The 25059-nt window shown below is 41.0% G+C and overlaps 1 protein-coding gene across 2 annotated transcripts in view; it reads right to left on the bottom strand.

Moving 5' to 3' along the window:
• Positions 1–1129: 1129 nt before the first annotated feature.
• The window catches only part of MID2 (midline 2), a 110072-nt gene continuing 86142 nt past the window's right edge, over positions 1130–25059 (bottom strand). Inside the window, exons 6-10 of one of the 2 annotated variants that reach the window (XM_049644723.1) lie at positions 17300–17427; positions 16050–16193; positions 8199–8360; positions 6575–6782; positions 1130–5947 (exon numbers count right to left, since the gene is read on the bottom strand). In XM_049644723.1, coding sequence (XP_049500680.1) covers positions 5545–5947; positions 6575–6782; positions 8199–8360; positions 16050–16193; positions 17300–17427 — 1045 coding nt within the window. In that variant the 3' untranslated portion in view covers positions 1130–5544. Of the gene's footprint in view, positions 5948–6574; positions 6783–8198; positions 8361–15959; positions 16194–17299; positions 17428–25059 lie in introns of both variants that reach the window. The other variant, XM_049644724.1, reaches the window with a different exon arrangement.

Raw genomic sequence — 25059 nt, 5'->3', positions numbered from 1 at the left:
CTCATCAGGTTCTACTTCTATTCAGTCAGCATTTACTATGTATGTCCCATGTACAAGTCTGGTAAGAGCTGCCACTCTCACCCGTGTCTTCCAATGCCTTCCTTTCTCAGATACCATGAGTAATTTGCATTTATAGGTTAAAAACTATTTGGGAAGACCAATTGAATTGGGTACCCCACTAGATTATAAATGTTAGGAATACTCTTTCATCTTAGTATGCCCCCATAGAAATGAGAAGAATACTGGGAACAGAGTGAACGCCTCTTGAATGACCAGTCCAGGCCAGTCACAATTGGAATTTGTATATCGTGCCCAACAGTTATAGGAAGGCCACCTTGATCCTCCACCCCTGGAAATTCACAGTGGAGGAGAGTCATTCTCATCAACTGTTATGCTATATACATTTCCAACGTCCATGTAACAACCTACTTGTCCTCTGTTACTCCTAATCTTTATAATATACCACCTCACCTCCAACTGCAGGCTCAGTTTCACTGGGACTCCAGGACCAACCCTATTCCTAGGTAGGCGAACATAAAGGGCTCCATATCTTCTCTGGCCTAACGTATAAAACAGACTTCCAAACTTTACATCCCCAAAAAACATATGCAATCCTAGCTGTGGGTAATAGCCCCATATTTGCCCTTCGCCTAGACTGCTCTCCAGTAAGACCACTAAGCCCCTGGTACTCCAAATTCTTGCCTCTTTTATATTTTAATCTTGCTTTGGGGCCATAGTTTCTATAGGTCCATGGTCTGACAAACTGTTTCAAGTCACTTCTGACCCTACTCTGACCTTAACCAATAGGTTCCAGCACTGGGATTTTCTTTATTCTCCCTAAATTCCCACCTTCTGCTTCAATCCCTGAAACTTAATGTGCATGTCTCCTTGGGCCTTAGACCTTCATTTATTTAGTCTTCCTGACTGTTGTCTGCTCTTCAAACCAGTCTGCATGACTGGATCTCAATTTCTAGACCCCCCCACCCTGGGTCTTCTCTGCCCAAATCTCTACCTAGTATATGATAATTGATTTCCCCCAAGTCATTTAGATAATTCCAGTAGCCCATGGCCATCTTCATTTCAATGTTCCCCCCAATTTAAACTCCAGTGAGAGACAATCAAGAACTCATGAATACATATATATTTATTTAATTCATAATATAGCATTTTGGATGGGCTGGGATATTTTAGAGGGATGAGGCTGTGTAATAATCTGCAGATGCTCAGATTTCTGTCACTAGAAGAGATGCTATTGGTCCAGAGCTCCCAGTACAAACAAGCCTGGGTTAAAATATTTGATAAAAAATAGTCCGACATTAGTCTAATAAATATTCTAGCCAACAACAACAACAGAGAATATGTCTGAAGATGGCCGACCAGACCATAAAAGGCAGTTTTACCTGACCTGATGGCAGTCAACTGGCCAACCTGTAATAACACGGCCAAATACAGCCAATGGCTCTGAGGCTGCAATTGGCTTCAGGAATTGAAATAAGCATGGGAGTGGTTCTTATCTGTCAGCCTCACATTCTCCATTCTGTAGAGGAAAGGGTATCAAATATTTGAGCTTATCAAAAAGTCCATCCATGGATTGCTCCATCCAGTTAGTCATATATAAATATGTAAACCATGGAAGCTTAGAAAATTCACCTAGTGTATTTTTAGCTGAAAAGAACATATAAGTGGTTTTGTTGAAATCTGAATTTCACTGCATCCAAAGTTACACAATGTGATTACATGATAAAAACACATACAGATGCAGGAATCCTTACTTACAAGTAGTCACAACTCCAATGTGGCATTAAAATTTCTTTCATATTCTCAAAACAGGTTTAACTTTATTTTGATTATTTTTGTGCTTTCTTCAGTAAGACAATATAAAAAGTGGAAATAAGCATAAGTTGCAGACAGAAAGAATAATTTGCTAGCAGAAAGGATTGTAGGAGAATAGGTTGAGTAGGGCAACAACAATGAAAACTGAAGAAGTCACCTTCCTTGAAGATGTTAAATACAGGTCCTATTCCCTTTGTCCAACTGGGTTCAGCTAGAGGTAGTCAATGACTTCTCTTATGGTCCCTAGCATTGCCATTATCTAGGAAAGCCTTGAAGTATCTGGGACTCACCACACCCCCACTGAATGCCACCATGTTGTTTCTTGAAAAGCACTTTCCATTATTTGTCTCAGAAACTTCATTGCTTACCTCAAGCCCAGTTTAATTTCCTACATTATTCAGTAGGCTAACCTCTGAGTGATTTGGGGCTATAACCAAAACTTAAATCCATCTTCAAAGAATGAAGTTAAAAAAGACTAAAAAGTTTTTGCAAAGAATGGTGCCACATGCTCTAGACATTTCCCCAAGTTAACTTCCAAAGGGCTTTTGAGGCAGACAACACTCATTTATATGCCTAAGTCCCGGGGCTTTTGCAAAATAATATCAATATAGCCCAAATGGAAAAGTAACCAAGCTTTTCTGCCCAGGAAATAACAAACACCAGTATGGATATCAGACTACAACAGGGAAACTTTTGATAATTCATTCGTTCATTCATACATTCATTCAATAAACATTAGGCAGCTACTCTGTTCCACACACCATGCCAAGTATTAAAAATACAACAACAAAAGACACAGTCCCTGCCCTCAAGGTATTCACAGGCTAGTAGGGAAGATGATCATTATACATTAGACTTTTGTGTGCATCAGAATCACCTGGGAACTTGTTAAAAATGTCAAATTCCACTTATGTGCCCAGATAGTCTAATTAAGTAGATCAGGAGTGGGGTCTAGGAATCAACTGTTTTAACAAACACCAAAGGTGGCTCTAACAGGTGGTCTGAGGACCACACTGAAAAACACTGCTATACAGTGTGATTATTGCTGAGAAGGGAGGAACACTCAAAGGTGCCACGGAAGCTCAGAAGAGAACATGCCCCAGGCAAGGGTGTCAGGAGTTAATTTGGTTGAGAGGGGTCAGGGTGGGGAAAAGTAGTCTAGGCTAAGGTCAAAAATAAGGTGGGGGAAGTTGAAGCTTTGTCCCAGGCCACCAAAACCTAAAGGGCACAAAAAAACCAAATGAATAGCTTGGGAGAGCTGAGGATCAGGTAGAGGAAATTGGTCCAGGCGGAGGTGGAGTGCTCTGCATTTATAGCATCTTCACACTATTCCCTTAATTTAAGAACAATTCCTGTTTACTCTGGGCATCAAAACTGTCAATAATGTCTCCATTCCAGGCCCAGAGAACAACCCATGTGAGTAATTGACCTTGTCCAGAGTAACGACTGTAAGGAGGGAAATGGCAAAAGGTGAAGCTAGGAAAGCCAACAGGGACCTGAAAAGCCAAACCCCATGTAAATGGGACCTTCTACTGAATGCTATGGGAGCCAGTGAGAGGTTTTAGGAAGGGGTGTGGGGAATAACTTGTGTTTAAAAACTGGGGGATAAGCCCTAGAGGAGAGACCAGAGTAACTTAGAGATGAAAGGCATACATTGTAAAGCACCACTACAGTGTAATGGGGCTGGGGCTGGGAAGAGGAGGTTAATATTCCTTGTGCACTTCACTAAATGCCAGGTGCTGTGCTAGGCAGTTTACATGTGCTATCTTTTTAAATCTTTGCAACAGCCTTGTGAGGTAGGTATTATTTTACGGAAGAGGAAACAGAGGCTCAGAGAAGCGAAGTAATTTACCCTAGTCCCACCGCTAGTAAATGGCAGAAGAACTAGGATTATTTTAGTCCAAAGTGCTATTTCCCAGCACTGCTGGATCTTACTGAGGTTGCTCATATCCTGATCAGCAGAAATTACATACAGTTTTTTAAAACAAAAAAAGCGGACTTTGCTACCAGATGCCTATGTTTGAGCCTGCCATCTGTACCTGCATCAGTGTTGCTTTCCATGTTAGGTGAAAAAAACAATACAAAGCTGTTATTTAGGGGGGTTATATAGATTATTTGTCTCTCCTACAGAATAGTAAGGCATTTGACAGCAAGGGACTGTGTTTTATCAATATATCGGCAGCAGAGCGGTACCCAGCATGTGGTAGTTTGTTGAATGAATTAATGAATGAACATCCACCAAGATAGTGGAAAGGAAGAAGGGAGTTTTGGCATTGTTTCAAGGCTCCAATCTGGTGGCTTGTTACAGCTACCATTTTGTACAAAAGTAGTCTTTTCACAGCTCCGAAGAAGTAGACTCCTTGAAGCCTGGAGACTCTTCTCCTGGGAAGGAGAAAGCTCTGGTTCTGACATCCCCAATCCCCGCAGTGGAAGTGACAAAAGCACAGACCATAAACTTGATGCCCCTCAACAATAGTGATGACAAACTGCATTTGCCATGAAGGGTTGGCTAAGCAGATGGATAGTGTAAACAAGATTGCAAGAGGAATGATTATTTAACCTGTTTAAGAAAACAGACTGTTCGCAGGCATTCTGAAGCACTTCGGAAGTGTTTTATCCGAAAATACAAGTGCCTTTATATGCAAATAGTTGTTGCAGCTAGAACACTCCATTCTCACAGATTAAGTAAATAAAGTTCCTAAAGAACATCCATTATTATGCAACTCTTTTTTTTAGCCTAATTCTAGTAACTGTATGTACTTGAGAGTAATAAAGCTATATTTCTTTGAGATATTCTGTGAAGAACTTTTAACAATTCAGATGACCCTCTTCCATTAGGCAGCCTCAGTGAAACTGCACTACACATAATGCTTGTATTGGATCAATTTTCTACCCAGCGCTAGTGGCTATTGTGCAATCTTGTCCCCCAATCTTTCCTACTCCAGTTTAGAGCTCTTCCCACCATCTATGTCATTGCATGTGTGTGTGACACGAAGGAGAATGGGAGGGATGAACGGAGGGAGGGGGGAATTGTTGCCTGATTTCGATGTTCCCTTTAGGGGACAAAAATGGACGATATAATTTCTTTTCCCTTCCAGTATATTTCTCACTCAAATGAGCAAATAAAAAAATTATTATGTATATATAATTATAAAATGAATATATAATACATATTTATTCATTTTATGTATATTATATATACACATTTGTGTTTTTACTTTACAATAAATCCTTGATGGTAGGTTTTTATCAAAAACTACATATGTGATCAGCCGATCCTTCAAAATTCTACTTGGCCAAATTGACCAGTACTAGAGAGGCTGACACCCCACACACACCTTTCCTGCTGGCTAGCCCCTCGTTCAGAGCATCTTTCTACATTATTTACTTAGAATTATCCTAATTCCTTCCAGTATCATTTACACTCCTAAATCACCAGGAATTTTGAATTCTCCACTGATGAGAAGTATTCTCTAGATTTCTCCTCCAATGGCTTGACCCCAGACTACTTGGAAAATTTGCTCAGAGAAACTCAATACATTAATTCAGATACAAGCTTTAGTGCAGAAAAATTAAATCTATAATACCTAGTTATTTTGGATGCTTCAGATGAACTTTATTTTTTATCTTGTATATTGGACACTAACTGAGGTTTAGGAGGGGAAGAACTGCTGAACTGTAGACCCAGTGAATTCTATGTTCTCCTGAAACTTAATGGCAAGCTTTCATCCCAGAAACATAAGGGGATTCTTGAGGCCTACAGTTGCATTCCTGCCGCTCAGGGTAATCAATAAAATCTGGGGCAGGCAAGCCAGACAAGATCATTAGGGATTTGTTCCAGATTGTAAATGTTGGACAAACTGGAAGAATGAAGGTCACATCAAAAGTATGAAGATGGAGAGAGTTAGCTGGGTCATAGAAAGACAGCATGTTGTTGTCATAATCCAGAAGGACACCCAGACGCTTCAACTGTGGGGGCACATCCACCAGCATTTCTTTGTTGTTATGTCTCACTACAAAGTTACTATTGCATCGAGAGAAGACCCATGAGGAGGCATTCTTGCCAATCCATTCATTCTTGGGAGCAGATTTGTAGGCAATGCCAATTGCATACCTATGAGACAGTGGAAAGGAGAAAGAAATAAACATTCATTATTTGATCTGAGTTAGGGGCGCCTGGGTGGCTCAGTCGGTTAAGCGTCCGACTTTGGCTCAGGTCATGATCTCACAGTTTGTGGGTTCGAGCCCTGCGTTGGGCTCTGTGGTGGCAGCTCAGGGCCTGGACCCTGCTTTGGATTCTGTGTCTCCCTCTCTCTCTGCTCCTCCCCTGCTCACGCTCTGTCTCTCTCTCTCTCAAAAATAAATAAACACTAAAAAAAATTTTTTAAATGATCCGAGTTATGCTAGACACCATATGGGATATATAAGAATATCCCATAGAAGCAGGTATCCTTAACTTCTTCCTTTACTAAATAGTTTACATTTAGATCCATAATGTTGATAGCACTAGAGTTTTACAAAGTCAGCAATTAGAATGCTGTAGTAATTTCCAACTGTGATCCCAGTATATTTCCCATGATTTTTTTGTTTAAAGCTGGCCAATTTTTCTAGGAGTGGTTTTCATCACATGCTTTTTAACCTTGACATACTGGTACTACGTTTGTGCTGTGGAACTGAATCTCCTAGGAACCTGACAGCAGGAGAAAGGAGAAGAAAAAAACTACAAGTGGGATCCACTCACCATGTTGAGGAACCCATGACCACCTCCCAGTAGTGGCAGCCACTGTCAATGAATATATTTCCTGCTGCCCCATAGCACCCTGTGCCACTAAACCTCTCTGGGGTATGGCTCTTCTTCAGAGAGCTTTCATCCTTCTCCATCTGCAATCCATCATTGGAGATCTTCAACTTCTTGTGAGTCATTTTGGGATCTAGTTTAAAGGGTTGGCCTGAAAAAAGTAGAAAAAAAATGCATAAGAAAATACTTAAGAATTCCATCTTCGTCCTTCAGGGCTATCACTACCAGGAGATTCTTGATATCATGCCCATTCGTGGGCCAGTGCAAGTTGGTGCTATTTGGATTATATTAAGGAAGTAGGCCTGAAGCCACCCTTTTCAATAAAATAAGAATAAGCTGCCCCCCACTTCGTATGTTATCAAATTAAAAGGGTCTCATGTTCTCAAATGTGTTTTTTACTCTGCTTTATTTCAGTGGGTGATTTGGGATTTGAGTGGGTTTTAGGGGAAGGAGCATTTGAGGTGAGGCAAAGTGAGGGGAACTGATGAGGTGGCTGCTGGCAGAACAAAAAAACAAAAACAACTCAGTAATGACAATCTTTTTACCCTCTTACAATTGGGATGTAAATAACATATGATTAGGTAACTTTGTCAGAGTGTTGCATCATCATCAACAATCAGAGAAAACATTTGTCATGTAGGATCACTCGCAACAGAGGATTCCTTATAACCATATGACAAAACAAGTTACTAGGAGCCAATTGCTGGATATGGCAAGAGCTGTATTATACAACATGGGTCTGCGGCTGACACTGCTGGCGAACACAACACCCATTCCCTACTTTTTCTCTGTGACCCACTTTCACTATAGAGGCCAAAAAAGCTAAATATTCAAGCTCCTAGCCTCTCTTGCTGCTAGGGGTGGCTAACAAGGTGGAAGCAGAGGGAAACAGAAGTCAGACAAGCTTGGAGACACTTCTGCAATGTGCCCGTTTTCCCAGTAAAAGGGATAGCCATCATGTGTACCAACCCCTTCCCCCCTTCCTCTCTTAAAAGGAAATAAGACATCTGGAGGCTGAAATGGCCATACTGTGATCATGTGACAATAAGCCAGTACACAAAGGGAGGAGTTTGGATCTTTCACGACATCACAGAACGAGCTGTCACACTAGTCCTGAACTGCCTACATTCCAACTTCTTGCTATGTGAGAAAGAGAAAAAAAATACTATGTGTTAAGCTAAGTTAGTTGGATTTTCAGTCACCTGCATCCAGAAGCATTCCTAAGAGGTATGGCTTCTCTGCAGAAGGGTTCTACCAGATCATTGCAAATTAGTACCGTTTGACACAACTGTTCCCCACGCATGGGATGGGGTGCAGAGAAAAAGTCTTAACTAACATCCTCCCCAAACACCAGCTACTACTACATATACTTTGTGTATATCTTTGTACTCACGTATCCCCCAGGGGCACCAATGGAGCCTGTGCCCAAAGCATCAACTAAAATGGTAAACTCCTCTACCCAGTGCCTCTGCTCTCTCGCACTGCTGTGGGTGCCTACTCAGGCTAAATGTACTCCCTGGCACGGAGGGGAAAATGGATCTCTCCTTTTGGGAACACCATAACATACTATTTGTTTTTAGTCGGGTAGGTTCACTGTTCCGGCTGCCTGCTTGGTTTATGGCTTTAACGATGAAGATGTAGCGCGTCCCGCTCTGAAGTCCATGCACTGTGTAGTGGTTCTGTTTAATGTTGGGCACAATCATCCAGCTATCCACTGAATTATACAGGCCTGTAAGGTGGGGAAAGACAAGGACATTAACCAGCAGGTAGTAGAGATAGGATGAGAAGCACACTGCAAATTCATCAAAAGCCTCCCCCCACCACCAAAGAAAGGTCAATTTCACTTTGTTTTCTTTTGAGTCCTAGGATACAGAGTGAGATAAATATCTTCTGTTTCGTTTCTCCCATGGAGCTAGGCTTATGCCAGGCAATTGAATGTCACCACTAGTGAAGTTTAGGTTGCTTCAATTTTCTGCCCAATAATATAGGAAAGGCCACTATACAAAAAAAAAAAAATCACTGAATCACCACTTTTATGGAGTCTCTGGATCTTTACGCCAAAGGTCCAATCCCCTGAGAGCTGAGTCTAGCCTCATATGGGTGGAGCAGTCCTGTGCACAGCACAGGAACATGGAATCTCAGAGCCAAAAGGACACCTACATGCCATGTTTCTGTCCTTTTACAAATGGGAAGCTAAGATTGAGAGAAGGTGACTTGCCCAAGGCCACAGAAAGATGGTGATGGTGCTGAGAGTGTAACGCTGGTTTCTTTAACCCTAGGCCAGTGTTCTCTCGGCTACGTCACAACTCATGGGGTAGACAGCAATGTTCCTTGGTCTCTGCAAGGTAGTGAAGCTTTCAGGGCTTATGGCTCATCTCACCTTCCCCATCCTCACCCTCACTTCCCAATCTAACCGGACTCTGAGGTATCATAGGGAAGCCAAGGAGATGGCATGATAACCAAAGCAAAATTGCCATCTCCCCACTTGGCACTACCCATCTTTTGCTCCTTCCTGGTTCCAATATTCATTCGAAGTTGGGTGGTCCAGGAACACATTGTTGCCTGGAACCTTCTTCCCTCCCAAGCTCAGAGATCTAGGTTTCTGCTTTCGAAACTCTTTAGACCATAAACATTGACTTAAACCAAGAAAAATGCACATAATTAAAAACATGTATTTGGCTGTTAGTAGAAGAGGGGTTGACGTTCTGGTTTGTGAATTATCTAGGCTTCTCTCTTCTGTTACCTGTCTTTCAATCAGTTTATTGCTTTTTAACCACAATTCTAACAAAGCATGGACAGGAATGGGCAAGGAAAATGAACAGCGAATGTAGTCACTTCTATGCAGCCCTAGTGAAGGATTTAGTGAGGTTGAAAATGAAAAGTAATCATGAGTGGTTTGAAAGAGATATGATCATGAGGGTTTTATAATTAATTTGGTGGATGGTTGAAAAAGTCTAAAATAAAACTGAAAAAGAAGCATGAAGGAGGGAAAACACATATGTTAGAAAAAGAATAACTGGTGAAGACGCTCAGTTATGCTCAGGAAAAGACAATAAGGATAAGGGCCAGGAATCATGTTTGAGGGCCTGGTTAGCTATGTACCAATTCACAATATGAATCATAAACTGCACACTAGACTTTAATACAAAAAGGGAAATAAATGGTCTTCCAGATATACTTCTAACAATACAAAACAAAAAACAAATGCCACAATTAAGTACTATGTAGCTATGAAAAAAGACTGAAGAGTGGGGTGCCTGGGTGGCTCAGTCAGTTAAGCTTCCGACTCAATTTCAGCTCATGTCATGATCTCATGGTTTGTAAGAATGAGCCTCACATCGGGCTCCATGATGACAGCATGGAGCCTGCTTGGGATTCTTTCTCTCCCTCTCTCTCTCTGCCCCTCCCCTGATCTAAATGAATAAATAAATTAATTAATTAAATAAGCTTAAAAAAAGAGTGAAGAAGAACTCTTTTAACTGATATGGAGTGATTTCCAGGGTTTACTGTTAACTGAAAAAAGCAAATTGCAAAAGAGCATGCATGCATAGTACAACACTTTTTTTCCAAGGAAGAAGGGCAAATAAGGGAGCATACATATATCTGCTTGTTTACAAAACACCAATAACAATAGGAAGGAAAACCCAGAAAATATTGTAGTTGGCTAGCTACAAGGGATGGGGGGAGGGCAGGGGATTAAAAAGATAGGGGTGAAAATGACACTTTTTTTTTCAATGTTTATTTTTGTGAGAGAGAGAGAGACAGAGTGCAAGCAGGGGAGGGGCAGAAAGAGAGGGAGACACAGAACTCAAAGCAGGTTTCAGGCTCCAAGCTGTCAGCACAGAGCCCGACACAGGGTTTGAACTCACGAAACATGAGACTGTGAGATCATGCCCTGAACCGAAGTCAGATGCTTAACCGACTGAGCCACCCAGGTGACCCAAGAATGACACTCCTTTGAATTCACTTTTTTCTTGTATCGGTTTCCCTTTTGGAAACACACTGCTGTTTCACAAATTCAGAAAATTAAAATTAAATCAATATGAATGGGAAGAGCAGGGACCAAAACTGAAGGCAAACTGAAGCAAATGAACCCAAATGCATTTCAAATGAAAAATAACCACACCAAAAGGATGGGGGCAGGAGGAGAACTGAAAACAAATCCTGAACTATTGTTTGTTTTTGTAGTGGTGTGGACAAAGCACTTCTGGAACTGTTAGATCTATTATGGGATTAAGCAAATGAGTACATGTGTTGATGTTGTTGGGAGCCAAGGTTCTCATTGTAGAAGTAGGAATATACAAATATCAAATGGGGGAAGGCAACAAAGAATGTGTGGACATGGACTGGAATTGGAGGCATTGGTATGAACTCATGATTTCTATATATGTGCGTGTATATGGGCATCCATATGTGCACATATGTTAAGTACATGCGTATGTACATTATGTGTGTGCACATGCATATGTGCATGGGCATATGTGTGTATTTCTATTATCCAGATCTTATTCTATAATAACATTCTCCAATTAAAAGGAACCAAGGTTCCTTAGAGAAATGGCTGATTTCAAGGCTGGGGCAGGATAAGGTGAATACGACCTTAGAATCTTTTGTTATGCTAGAAAGTAAAGAAGTATTCAAGAAAATTATGGCAGAATATAAGAACCCAGGAGTAAGCTTCAAAGTCTTACTGGCTAAACCTGGACAACCTGAGCATCCAAATAAGCAAGGGCAGTGAAGAATTATAAACCATTGAAAAGAGAATTCATGAGGCCATACTGATAAGTAGATAAAAAGACAGAGGGTGGGGCTTTGGCTTACAGTAGAATGTAGAAGGCCAACTTGTAAAACTGGGAGGGGATCCTCCTTTGGAAAATTATAATTTTGTAATCATCAGAGCAAAGACTGGACCAGGCAAGGAGTTTTGATTGGTGCTAAAACAGGAGTGGGGGTGAGATAGGTTTGATGAGGAAGCAAGACAGTTTCCTTGATTCAAAGTTATCACCACACAGATTGCTCATTAGTTGCAAAAGGAAAAGCAGTAACTACAGGATGAAGAAATCAGGCAACACCTTTGACTTGCTGAACAAAATTAGCATCACCAACGAAGGGCGAGTGGACATGATGTGCCTCGAGATGTGATGTCCTAAGGAGGACACCCGTCCCACGTGGTATTCCAGCAATGAATTCATAGTCTGAATATAAATCATGAGGAAACTTCAGAGAAACCCAAAATAAGGGATAGTATAATAAAGAAATAAAAGGACATTTAAAAAAAATCTGTCAATGTCGTTAAAGACAGAGAAAGACTGACAAACTAAGTGTTCCAGATTAAAGGAGGCTACAGAGGGGTGCCTGGCTGGCTCAAATGGTGGAGTGTGTGACTAAGTCTCAGGGTTGTGAGTTTGAGCCCCACGTTGGGTGTACAGATTACTTAAAAATAAAATTTAGGGGAGCCTGGGTGGCTCAGTCAGTTAAATGTCTGACTTCGGCTCAGGTCATAGTCTCATGGTTTGTGAGTTAGAATCCTGCATCAGGCTCCGTGCTGACAGCTCAGAGCCTGGAGCCTGCTTCAGATCCTGTGTCTCCCTCTCTCTCTGCCCCTCCCCAAATCATGTTCTGTCTCTCTCTCAAAAATAAACTTTAAAAAAATTTTAATAAAATTAAAAAAAATAAAGGAGGCTACAGATATGACATTAAATGCAATACCTGATCCTTGACTCTAAAGGACAATATTGGGTCCTTCACATTATAAAGGATATTATTGGGTCAACTGTCAAAATTGGAATATGAATAGTGGATCAGGAAAAGTACTGTATCAAATCTCTTAAAGTTGATAACTGTACTGTGGTTAGGTAAGAGTTTCCCTATTCTTACAAAACCTACACTGAAGAATTTAGGGGTAAAAGGTCATGATGTATGCAATTTACTCTCAAATGGTTCAGAAATAAATAGAGAGAGATAGGGAATGCTAGCAAATGATAAAGGAAATGAAATAACATGTTGACAAGTAGACGTTGACAAGTGGATGAATCTGGGTAAAGAGTTTACAGGCATTCTTTGTGCTACTCTTACAACTTTTCTGTAATTTCAAAACCAGTTCTACATTTTAAAAAGGTAAATATAGGATTCTCTGGGTATTACCGAGACTTGGTGAGATAGGGTTTATGACTGAATTATGGTAATGGAAATATACACCTTGTTCCAAAGGGAAAGACCACAATATGGAAATCCATGAAGCCAAGTGTAAATGTGTAGTGGAGAACATTTGCATGGAAATGAAAAGGAGAGGAAATAGAAGTTTTATCTTTGTGGCAGTTTGTTACAGACTGCCTGGCCAGACAGAGTATAGCCAGTGCTTTCATAATGCAAATCACGAAACTGAAAAGGAGAAAAGATATACAGTAATGGGGAATACAGTCAGCTAAACATCTGTTTGAATTCAGCTAACAGCATCATCTGAAACATCATTGGCTTGTGACCATCCCAAATCTTAGATGAGGTGGGGAGATAGTTAGAAAAGAAGGGAGAAAGCTGAAAAAAAAAAAATAAGGGGACTATTTCTCCAGACAAAATACTAACCAACAAGGAAGACATTTCTGGTTAAAGAAAATGTGGAGTTGGACTATTTTAAGATTCCTCATATAAATGGTATCATGTAGTATTTGTCCTTCTGTGTCTGGCTTATTTCACTTAGCACAATGCCCTCCGGGTTCATGCATGTTGTCACACATGGCAGAATCTCCTTCTTTTTTAAGGCTGAATTACATTTTATTGTATGGATATATCACATTTTCTTTATCCATTGATCTGTTGATGGACAACTTTTTTGTATGTTGACTACATGTAAATAAAGTGGTCTAAGAAAAGAGAAAATGTGGAAAAACCTCAAGGGGAAAGCATCTCTCAGAGTCCAAGTTCAATCAACAGCAGCAGAACAGGGGCAGGCCAGACCAACAGATAGGACCGAGACCTTGAATCTTCCTGAATATGTATTCCCAGTAAAATTGTTTCATCTTATCTGCCCATTGCCAGACAAAATTTTGCTCAGGGCTCTGCACTTGTCCCTGCCCTATCCCATTTTTCTATTTATGATTGGAAGAAGACATAGAAGGCAGGCTGGGAAGGCAGAAACTGGATTTAAAAGGATTTTGGCAGGTTTGAATGTGGAGTCACAGCTAACCAGACAAAACGTAATAGGGATGTACTCAAGGTCTTGTATTTCAGTTTAGACAATCAACTATATAGGAACAAGATTTTGAAATACCTAGAGATTTCAGCTGACTACATGCTCAGGAGTCAACACAGGCAATGTGACTACTGGAATAAAAAGGTTTGGGGTGGGGGTCATCAGCTAATGTATAAGACAAATAATCCAGCTATCCTCCGTGGTGGTCAGACCACTTCTGGAGTACTGTTTTCACTTTTTTGACAGCATGTTGTATAAAACACTCTGACAAACATTGATGTATTCCTAAAAAGGATACCATGATGGTAAAGGGTCTGAAACCAGGTCACATGAGGAGCGATTCAAAGACCTGAGGATATTTAAGCCTGGAAAAGAGAAAATTTAGAAGGGACATATATGAGAGCTATGTAAAATGATCTGAAGAACTGTCATGTGAGAGATGGATTAGGTTTACTAGTGAGGCATAAAAGGGCAAGACTAGGACAAATCGGTAGCTGTGGGTTTAATTCAAGAAAACATTAAGATTAAAGTCTGACAGGCTTGGGTTCAAATCTTGACTCCATCAGTTTGTAGCTCTGTGACCTTGGGCAACTCATTTATCTTGAACCTCAGCTTCTTCATCTACAAAACAGAATTAATATCAACTCTTTCATATGGCTAAGGAAGAACTCATGAGGACTAAGTGGGAGTGTTTGTAAATGACAAAGCATAATGCATGTACACATTATCATTGTCATTATTAGTTACTAGGTGGGAGAGTTGGGTTTTCTAGGGATGCACTGACAATTATTCATAGCTGCACAACAACTGAATGAGTTATTTTGTTAGAAGTGAGCTACTCATCACCGGAAATGTTCGAGTAGAGACAGGACAATCATCTACTGGGTGACTGGTAAAATGGAAGATTAGCTTAAATGACATCTAAGTTTCCTTCCAATTCTAAGGTGCTATGATCCTATTGTTATTAAGAATTGTCCGTTAAGCTCTTCTTCATGGAGGACGATATATCTTTGAAAATAGGGAGGACAGCCTTTGGATCTTTGTCACTTCTTGGACTTATTTCTCAACTCCCAGGAGACCACCAGTCTCCCCATCTCAGGAAGGAGGAGCACAGTTGCTGTCTGTAAGCCATTCCAGAGCAGCAGAGACAAGTGCAGAAAAGCATGTCAGGGAGGCCTTAGAGTTTGTGTCTCCACCACCTGGAAAAAATACCTAGGAATACAGCTACCCAGGCCAAGTGGCTTAGGTTGGAGCTGCACGAGGCAAGTGTTTTTAGAAATTTGACCCCCAATGTGTTCTCATCTCCCCACCCCAGCATGTGGCCCAGAATTGTCACACAACCAAAAAGGGAAACCTATTGGGAGGGTTTCATTGGAAAAACTCCTCTCCCTGTGAAGCCAGACACAGAAGCACAAGCACAGAGGTCAAAGGAAATACTAATTTGCAGCTGTGTGGATGCAACCTTAGGGTGGGAATCCGTTCCAGCCTGGAATCCAGTTTTAATTCTGCTTTCCAGTTCTCCCCAGCACATGGAGGGGAACTCGCAGCTGGCCCCCTCCAGTCTGGCAATCGATGCGTCAGGTTTCTACTCTGCCGCGTCTTGCTCCAATTCATCAGGAGGAGAAACCATAGAATGGGAGCCCAATGACTGCTTTTTGACCATCTTTCATCTTGCGGCCTGCTGACACATTTTTGTATTTGGTATAATTCTTGAAGGAAAGGGACAAGGGGTACAGTGACAGAGGCAGGAGGCTTGTCGCTACAGTCGCCGATACAAATAGGTGCGTTAAAGGAAGTAGTAGTCTTTGAACATAGCATATTTTACCATGATAATGAAGTGGAAGAAGAGTCAAGGAGAGAGATGTTCACACACAGAGGATCAGCAATGATGGTGGTTTAGCTACCCAGGAATGAATTCTGAGCTGTGTTCTGACTCGGGGAGAGTGGAGTGACATGGAGTAACTGAGGAAAGGCTTAAGGATTACATAAACAAATGGGAGTGGCCCCAGTGACTGCCCAGCAAGGAAATACACAACTTGCTTGTCACCCATCAATAAGGTCTTTGCAATGCACTGGGGGAGTTTGCACTGTCTACGAAACACTGTGCTAAACAACCTAACATGTCTTACAAACACTTGCCTCGTGGCGCCCCGGCCAATCTTGAGCAGCTTACTGCTTCCTTACATTTCCTTATCTCTGGCCACAGGCCCCAACTACACCATGACTTACTGATGAAGTTAGCCTGGCCAGTGAATATGGTGTACTGAAGCTCATAGGAGCTGATGCTGAACTCATCATCCGAGATCCAGTGGACTGTAATGGTGTCATGGGAGGCAGTACAGAGTTCCTCTCGGATAGATGGTGGGTTTGGGGCTGTAAGGAAAGGTGGAAAAGAAGGTAAAGGAAAGCACACTCTCCGTTCTACAAGTTTAACAATTGTTACCCTCGCTGCCCAACTCTACACCTCATAGAGAAGAGGCTGTCTTAATAAGAAGCTTTAGATAGCATATCCTGAACAACCTGAAGCCAAGTGCTAAGACTTCAAATTTCCCCAAACCGCTTTTGCTTCAGTGACAGAGACATTTTAGGCAAAGATATAAGCCTAAGGTATTGAAATGATTGCCCGGATGTCTACTCTGCCTGTACCAACACATATGTAGATATTAGAGCAAAGTGGTCAAATGGTTTTCTTACTGCATGACCTTTGGCCTATTGCTTTTTATTTTCAAATAAGTTTTATTATAGACTGTTGGCAGTATAGCCAAGTGCAAATTAATATTAGTTGCTTCATCTGTAAAATAAGGGATGATAATTACCTCATAGATTGGTTGTACGTATTTATAATATAAAATTAATATACAGTGTCTGGCATAAAGGAGATGTTCAGTAAATGACAGTTACTTTAATATATTAGCCAAAATAATGACAAATGCAAGGCTATTTTATGTGTATATTTTTCTCATGAAATGGTCATTCGTTAATCCTGAAGGTATCCAACATTTTTCATAGGCTGGATGCACCCCTCATTTCCTAGAATTGTGTGCAAGCCAGATATTTCTTACATTTTTCTTCCTAATCTGCTAGTTTCTAAATTTCCTTAAAACCATTTGAATGGTACCTATTGCTATGCAGGAGATTCTTTAATATTCCATAATTGCCACTTGAGTTCTAACTCCCTCAATAACAAGCAACAATATATTACTGATAGGCTCGTAAGGAGAAATCCATCAGCAACGTCTTGTTTTTTCTTTACCTCTAAGTATAATGGTATACCCATCTGTCCCCAGAAATATTTCACACATCATCTCCTTTTCTGTTACGTGAACTAAAGTTTATTCTGTCTAAAAAGATACATGAATTGCCCTAAAGTTTATAAAAGCATTGTCATTATAAATATTGCTCTTTTCCGATTATCTTATAGTAAGAGAACACCAAAAGAAAAGCATTTAAACAGGAACGAAACCACAGTATTTTCACACCTGTTAAATAATCTAGCCCCTCCAGCAGTTTCTTTTCTCTGGAAAAATCTAAAGCAAAGTTTTCAAAGGCATCGTTAAAATTGATGTCTGGAATCAGAACTTGAGAAGATGCTGTTGCCATAGCGACCCTGGAAAAGAGAAAAGTACATCAATATACATCAAAATAGGTGTGCAACCCTTATCCAATGTTTGATTTCTGGTTGAACAAGAAGAAAATAAAGGACTAGTAGGGCTTGATTCATTAAGTGAAAAATATCGTATCTATGCTTTTCCAGTGGGAACCATTTACATTTTAATCATCAGGAACCAATTAAGGGTTATACCATATTTATTCACATATGTTCACCCCTCAAACACACTCCCCCATCCTGTCTTAATTTTGAGAAGTAAATACAGGATTTTTCCCCCTCTGCATCATTTTCCATCTGGCAGGCAGCATCAAAACTAGACCTCTGAAGGCTTGGTAAGAGCAGTTTGAGAGATTTTTTTTTTCCTCCCCCTCTATTTTTTTATTTTTTTATGCTAATCAACAAGCCAGCATGCTGGGGCTGAATTACAGCTTTCACTTAAATACTGTACATTATTTGATCTTTTATAACATCTATGTTTAATTTTATTATTATTTATTATTATTATATAATGCTATGCTAGCTTTAACTCCCCAGCTAGTTTGATGCATCTCAAGAGCAGGTATTTTGTACCTCTTATATCTTCCACAGTTTATAACAGAGTATTGGACACATAGCAAATAAATAATTGTTGAGCGAATAGTGGAATGACTAACAGCAACACAGCTTCTAACATTTATTGAGCATTTAGTAGGTAGAAGAGACCATGCATGTACTTTACATACATTGGTTAATTTACTTCTTACTATAATCCTGTGTAGTAAATGTTATTTCCATTTTGTACATGAAAAGGACATGTAGTTTAAGTAAGAAATGACACATAGAAAGGTTAAGTAACTTGCCCAAGGTCACACAACCAGGAAAAGTCAGGAAAAAAGAAATATAACTTAATCCATGTTCATCAGATTCTAAACTCTATACCCTGAACCAATTTAGACCGTTTTTTTTAAATTAAGGTAAATTTTTATGTGCTTCAGCAATTCTTAACCATGATTACACATCAGAATTATCTTGGGGGAGTTTTGACCAAAACATACATGTTGAGGCTCTGTGACAGACCTTCTGAATTGGAGCCAATGAAGATTCTTGAGCACGCAAATGACACAATGGAAAGAAACATGAACTTGGCAACAATACGCAGGTAGAATGAAGGGAAGAGGCACTGGATGTAAAAAGACCAGAGAGGAAACTTTTATGATGAATTAGTTGTAAGGGGTTGAGGAGTTAAACAAATATATATCCTCATGCATGTGTACCTTGCTATACTTCTGCCAACAATAGCTCTTGGTTGTTTGTGAAATAGATGTTTTAGGAATAAACTGCAGGCCAGCATAAACAAATGAAAGGCTAACCCAGTATAATCTTAAAGTCTCACTCTTTAGGCTATTCTTCCAGGATTTGATGAGTAAGAAGAAAACAACCTCTTTAGGGCAAGAGTTAAGGTAGAAAATTGGCTCATGAAATTTATTCCTGACCTCCCCAATCTTCTTTCTTCCATCCATCCATCCATCCATCCATCCATCCATGCAATACTTACTGAGCACAACTAATGTTCCAGGCACTGTGTTAGGCACTGGAGATACACAGCTGTGGTCCTTGCCTTCACAAAGTTCATAGTTCATGGAGGAGAAAGACATTAAATAGGCAATAGAAGTGCTGCTACAAAGGGAGTGTAACATACACAAGATCCACCTGACAAGGACTTGGGCACTAAGGGAACTCTCCCCAGAGGAAGTTTATGGTAAGCAATGACCTACACGATGAGTAGGAGTTAGGTAAGCAAGACTACATGGATGTGTGTGTGTGTTCTCTCTTGCCCGAAGGCTGGAGAATTAGCAAAGTCACGCAGAGCCTTGTAGGTCATGTTACAAACTTTACACTTTACCCGGAGAGCAATGTGGGCCACTGAAGCCTTTTTAGGCAGAGTGATGCTCAAATGTATGTTTCAGGTAGAGTACTCTGGCTGCAGTAATGGACTGGAAGGGGTCAAAATTGGAGGCAGAGCAGATTTTAAGGTGATCAGAAAGGAAAGTAGTGACAAGAGTGTAGACAAATAAAACAGAAAATCAATTCATACAACATGAAAATAAGTAGCCAACAAATATATTTAAAAGCCCAACTACTTGAGGAATCAAATAAATGTAAGATAAAATGAGATAGCATTTAAGATTATAACTAATGACAATATAGGAGCTTTTTATGCCTATATTAGGTAATGCCTCCATATTTTACCAGGACTGAAATTGACAACAAATTTTGAAGATCAATTTAGCATTAAATACCCAAATAGTTTAAAATGCAAATATTCTCTGACACCAGTTTTACTTCATAAAGTTTTTACTAAGGAAATAATTGAGGTGTATGCAAAGATACAACTGTTTAAGGGCACGCAATACACTATATGTAACCTAATTGTCTAACCATGGGGACTGAACTAAGTAATGTGTTACACATCAAAAGATGAAATACTATGAGGTCACTGAAAATCAGGTTATATGATACTATCCAATGACAAGGGGACACCTGGCTGCCTCAGTTGAGCGTCTGACTTCGGCTCAGGTCACGATCTCACAGTTCGTGAGTTTGAGCCTGGCATCGGGCTTCACGCTGATGGTGCAGAGCCTGCTTGGGATTCTCTCTCTCCCTCTCTCTCTGCCCTTTCCCTCACTTGCATGCTCTCTCTCAAAATAAATGAATAAATAAATAAATAAGTAAATAAATCAATCCAATGACAGGGACAAGTTCATGATATATTGTTAAGTTTCAAATGTAGGGTATAATGAAGTATATACAACATGACCTTATGTTTGTGAAATACATATTAAAGATAAATATTGGGATACTATACTCCCAAATATTAACAGTGGCTGGAAGGGTGAGTAAAAATGGCATTGGGGTATATGTAAGTGTGTGTCTGTTTGTGTTTCTATGTTTAATACTTTAAGCAAAACAACGTTACCTGTCTCTCAAGGCTCTGACCTCCATTAAGGACAATATAATAAGTGTCATTTGTAAGGGAGAAGGAATACTCTCCCAGCTAAAATTTGACTTTAACTGAAATCTTGGTCCTTAATATATTACAATTATTATTGGTGAGGAAGAATTTCAGACCCTATGAGAAACCATCGATGAAGATATTTAGGCTGGGCAGATAATTCTCAAGAGAGAAGAGAATGGCCTAAAACAAGAATCATAAAGAACACTAGCATTAAAGGAATAGGTCAAAGGAGATCTGCTCACAAAGGCAAAAGAAACCACATAGGTAGGGAGGAAACCAGGAGTGTTTATGGAAGCTAAGGGCAGAGAAATTTAAGTAAAAATCGTCAGTAGGGACAAGTGCTACTGCGTGATTAAGTAAGATGAAACAGTATGGGAAGACAAAGGAATGTCTATTATATTTAGCAGCAAGGTATTCATTTGGTGACCTGGAAAAGAACACTTACAATAGTGTGGTAATGGCAGAAGATATTTCGGAGAATTGAAGGGTGAGCGAGGATGATTAAATACAGTGGTTTAAATTTATGTTCATCTCGGCTCTCATGAAATACCACTGAGATGACAGTCAAAGAATAAAATGTCATAAACCCACAAAAACAATGAGAATGGAAAAAGACATGCCAGCAAGTAAAAGACTGTCAACAAATGTTGGGAAGCTAGAAAGGGATGGGTGAGTGGTACCCAACAACAGACCAGAGAAAGCTGGGTCAGGAAGCCAACAACAGCAAGCTGATGTTGTGCCACAGACAGTTGGAAGTTTGTATGAAGAGCAGCTAGACCCTGGATCCACTGAATCAGAGACTACCCCTCCCTCATCCTGGCAGGAAATGTGAGGTTTACTTTCCGCTGTACTAAAAGCAGTCTTAAAACCCCTAGCAACCTTTCCCTGCTTGGCTCCTAGAATGGTAGCAGCCAGGCTTAGTTAGGCCCCTCCCTCATCTCCCACCAGAAGCAGGAGATTGGTGGATTACTTCCAGGGAAAACTGACCCACTGAAGACAAAACACCTACAGACCTAACACTTGGGTCCCCTCAGTCAAAATCTGGCATGCCACCTTATTATTCTAGAGTGAAATTCACCAAGCAACAGACTGTTCCCATCCCCTCGGATCTTCTAGTCATCTTCTAGTGCTTAAATTCAAACAGGAAGGCAAAAGATTATCAGACATTTAGGGAAAGTCAGAAAGTGAAACAAACTAATAGAGAAAAGGCACTTGGAGGACCCAAAACAATGCAGAATTTAGAAGAAGCTTTTTAAATGTTCACTCATATCTCCAGGAAGATAAACAAGAAACTTGCAACACAAAGCAAGGACAGAATGCAAAAAAAAAAAAAAAAAAAAAAAAAAGAAAAGAAAAAAGAAAAGAAAGAAAAGAAAAGGAAACAAGATGAAGAAAGAGCACTTATAAATGAAAATAGGAAGGCTGAAATTAAAATTTTATTTTTTTTATGTTTATTTTTGGGAGAGAGAGAGACAGAGAGAGAGAGAGACAAAGCATGAGCAGGGGAAGGGCAGAGACAGAGACACAGAATCCAAACCAAGCTCCAGGCTCTGAGCTGTCTACACAGAGCCCAACGTGGGGCTCAAACAGCAACCTCAAGATCATGACCTGAGCCAAAGTCGGATGCTTAACCTACTGAGCCACCCAGGCACCCCTGAAATTAAAATTTTAATAGATGAATTGGATGAAAAATTAAGGAAACATCTTAGATAATAGAACAAGAAGACAATGTTGTAAAAAATAGTAAAGAAAAGGGGCACCTGGGTGGCACAGTCGGTTAAGTGTCTGACTTTGGCTCAGGTCAAGGTCTCACAGTTTATGCACTCAAGCCCCACATCAGGCTCTGCGCTGATAGCTTGGAGCCCGGAGCCTGGAGCCTGCTTCAAATTCTGTGTCTCCCACTCTCTCTGCCCCTCCCCAACTTATGCATGTGTGCTCTCTCTCGCTCTCTCTCTCGCTCTCTCTCTCAAATAAATAAATTAACATTTTTTAAAAATAGAAAAGATTTTAAAACAGAAAATCTAGGGTGTCCAACACCTGACTAATTAGAGTCCCAGAAACAGAGAAGAGAGAAAATAAATGGGAGGAAATTATTAGTGAGTAATATAAGAAAATCTCCCAGAATGAAAAGTCACTAGTCTTCAGATTGGAAAGAGTACTTCATGTCCAACAAAAGTGATGGATAAAAGACCAACACCAAGGCATATCCTGGAGAAATTTCAGAAAAACTGGGTTAAAGATAAGACCTTAAAAGCTTCAGATTTTAAAATATAAATCATATTTAGGAGAACAGGATTCGGAAGATGGCGGCATAGGAGGACGCGGGGCTCACAGCGCGTCCGGCCGATCACTTAGATTCCACCTACACCTGCCTAAAGAACCCAGAAAACCGCCAGAGGATTAGCAGAAGGGAGTCTCAGGAGTCAAGCGCAGACTAGAGGCCCACAGAAGAGGGTAGGAAGGGCGGCGAGGCGGTGCGCGCTCCACGGACCGGCGGGAGGGAGCCGGGGCGGAGGGGCGGCTCGCCGGCCAAGCAGAGCCCCCGAGTCTGGCTGGCAAAAGCGGAGGGGCCGGACAGACTGTGTTCCGACAGCAAGCGCGACTTAGCGTCTGGGAGGTCATAAGTTAACAGCTCTGCGCGGAAAGAGGGAAGGCTGGAGGACAAAGGGAGGGAGAGCTGCTGAGCCCCCGGACGGCAGAGGTCAGCTTGGCGGGGAACAAAGGCGCCAGCGCCATCTCCCCCGCCCATCCCCCAGCCAAAATCCCAAAGGGAACCAGTTCCTGCCAGGGAACTTGCTCGCTCCACGCAAACACCCAACTCTGTGCTTCTGCGGAGCCAAACCTCCGCCAGCGGATCTGACTCCCTCCCGCTGCCACAGGGCTCCTCCTGAAGTGGATCACCTAAGGAGAAGCGAGCTAAGCCTGCCCCTCCAGCCCCCGTGCACCTTGCCTACCCACCCCAGCTAATACGCCAGATCCCCAGCAACACAAGCCTGGCAGTGTGCAAGTAGCCCAGACGGGACACGCCACCCCACAGTGAATCCCGCCCCTAGGAGAGGGGAAGAGAAGGCACACACCAGTCTGACTGTGGCCCCAGCAGTGGGCTGGGGGCAGACATCGGGTCGGACTGCGGCCCCGCCCACTAACTCCAGTTATACACCACAGCACAGGGGAAGTGCACTGCAGGTCCTCACCACGCAAGGGACTCTCCAAAATGACCAAACGGAAGAATTCCCCTCAGAAGAATCTCCAGGAAATAACAACAGCTAATGAACTGATCAAAAAGGATTTAAATAATATAACAGAAAGTGAATTTAGAATAATAGTCATAAAATTAATCGCTGGGCTTGAAAACAGTATACAGGACAGCAGAGAATCTCTTGCCACAAAGATCGAGGGACTAAGGAACAGTCACGAGGAGTTGAAAAACGCTTTAAACGAAATGCAAAACAAAATGGAATCCACGATGGCTCGGCTTGAAGAGGCAGAGGAGAGAATAGGTGAACTAGAAGATAAAGTTATGGAGAAAGAGGAAGCTGAAAGAAAGAGAGATAAAAAAATCCAGGAGTATGAGGGGAAAATTAGAGAACTAAGTGATACACTAAAAAAAAATAATATACGCATAATTGGTATCCCAGAGGAGGAAGAGAGAGGGAAAGGTGCTGAAGGGGTACTTGAACAAATTATAGCTGAGAACTTCCCTGAACTGGGGAAGGAAAAAGGCATTGAAATCCAAGAGGCACAGAGAACTCCCTTCAGACGTAACTTGAATCGATCTTCTGCACGACATATCATAGTGAAACTGGCAAAATACAAGGATAAAGAGAAAATTCTGAAAGCAGCAAGGGATAAACGTGCCCTCACTTATAAAGGGAGACCTATAAGACTCGTGACTGATCTCTCCTTTGAAACTTGGCAGGCCAGAAAGGCTTGGCACGATATCTACAGTGTGCTAAACAGAAAAAATATGCAGCCGAGAATCCTTTATCCAGCAAGTCTGTCATTTAGAATAGAAGGAGAGATAAAGGTCTTTCCAAACAAACAAAAACTGAAGGAATTTGTCACCACGAAACCAGCCCTACAAGAGATCCTAAGGGGGATCCTGTGAGACAAAGTACCAGAGACATCACTACAAGCATAAAACATACAGACATCACAATGACTCTAAACCCGTATCTTTCTATAATAACACTGAATGTAAATGGATTAAATGCGCCAACTAAAAGACATAGGGTATCAGAATGGATACAAAAACAAGACCCATCTATTTGCTGTCTACAAGAGACTCATTTTAGATCTGAGGACACCTTTAGATTGAGAGTGAGGGGATGGAGAACTATTTATCATGCTCCTGGAAGCCAAAAGAAAGCTGGAGTAGCCATACTTATATCAGACAAACTAGACTTTAAATTAAAGGCTGTAACAAGAGATGAAGAAGGGCATTATATAATAATCACAGGGTCTATCCACCAGGAAGAGCTAACTATTATAAATGTCTATGCGCCAAATACCCGAGCCCCCAGATATATAAAACAATTACTCATAAACATAAGCAACCTTATTGATAAGAATGTGGTCATTGCAGGGGACTTTAACACCCCACTTACAGAAATGGATAGATCATCTAGACACAC

The sequence above is a fragment of the Panthera uncia genome, chromosome X (assembly GCF_023721935.1).
Source record: "Panthera uncia isolate 11264 chromosome X, Puncia_PCG_1.0, whole genome shotgun sequence".
In the NCBI taxonomy this organism is placed as follows: domain Eukaryota; kingdom Metazoa; phylum Chordata; class Mammalia; order Carnivora; family Felidae; genus Panthera; species Panthera uncia.
The sequence above is the reverse complement of the archived record's forward strand: the minus strand, read 5'-3'. Positions and strand labels throughout refer to the sequence as shown.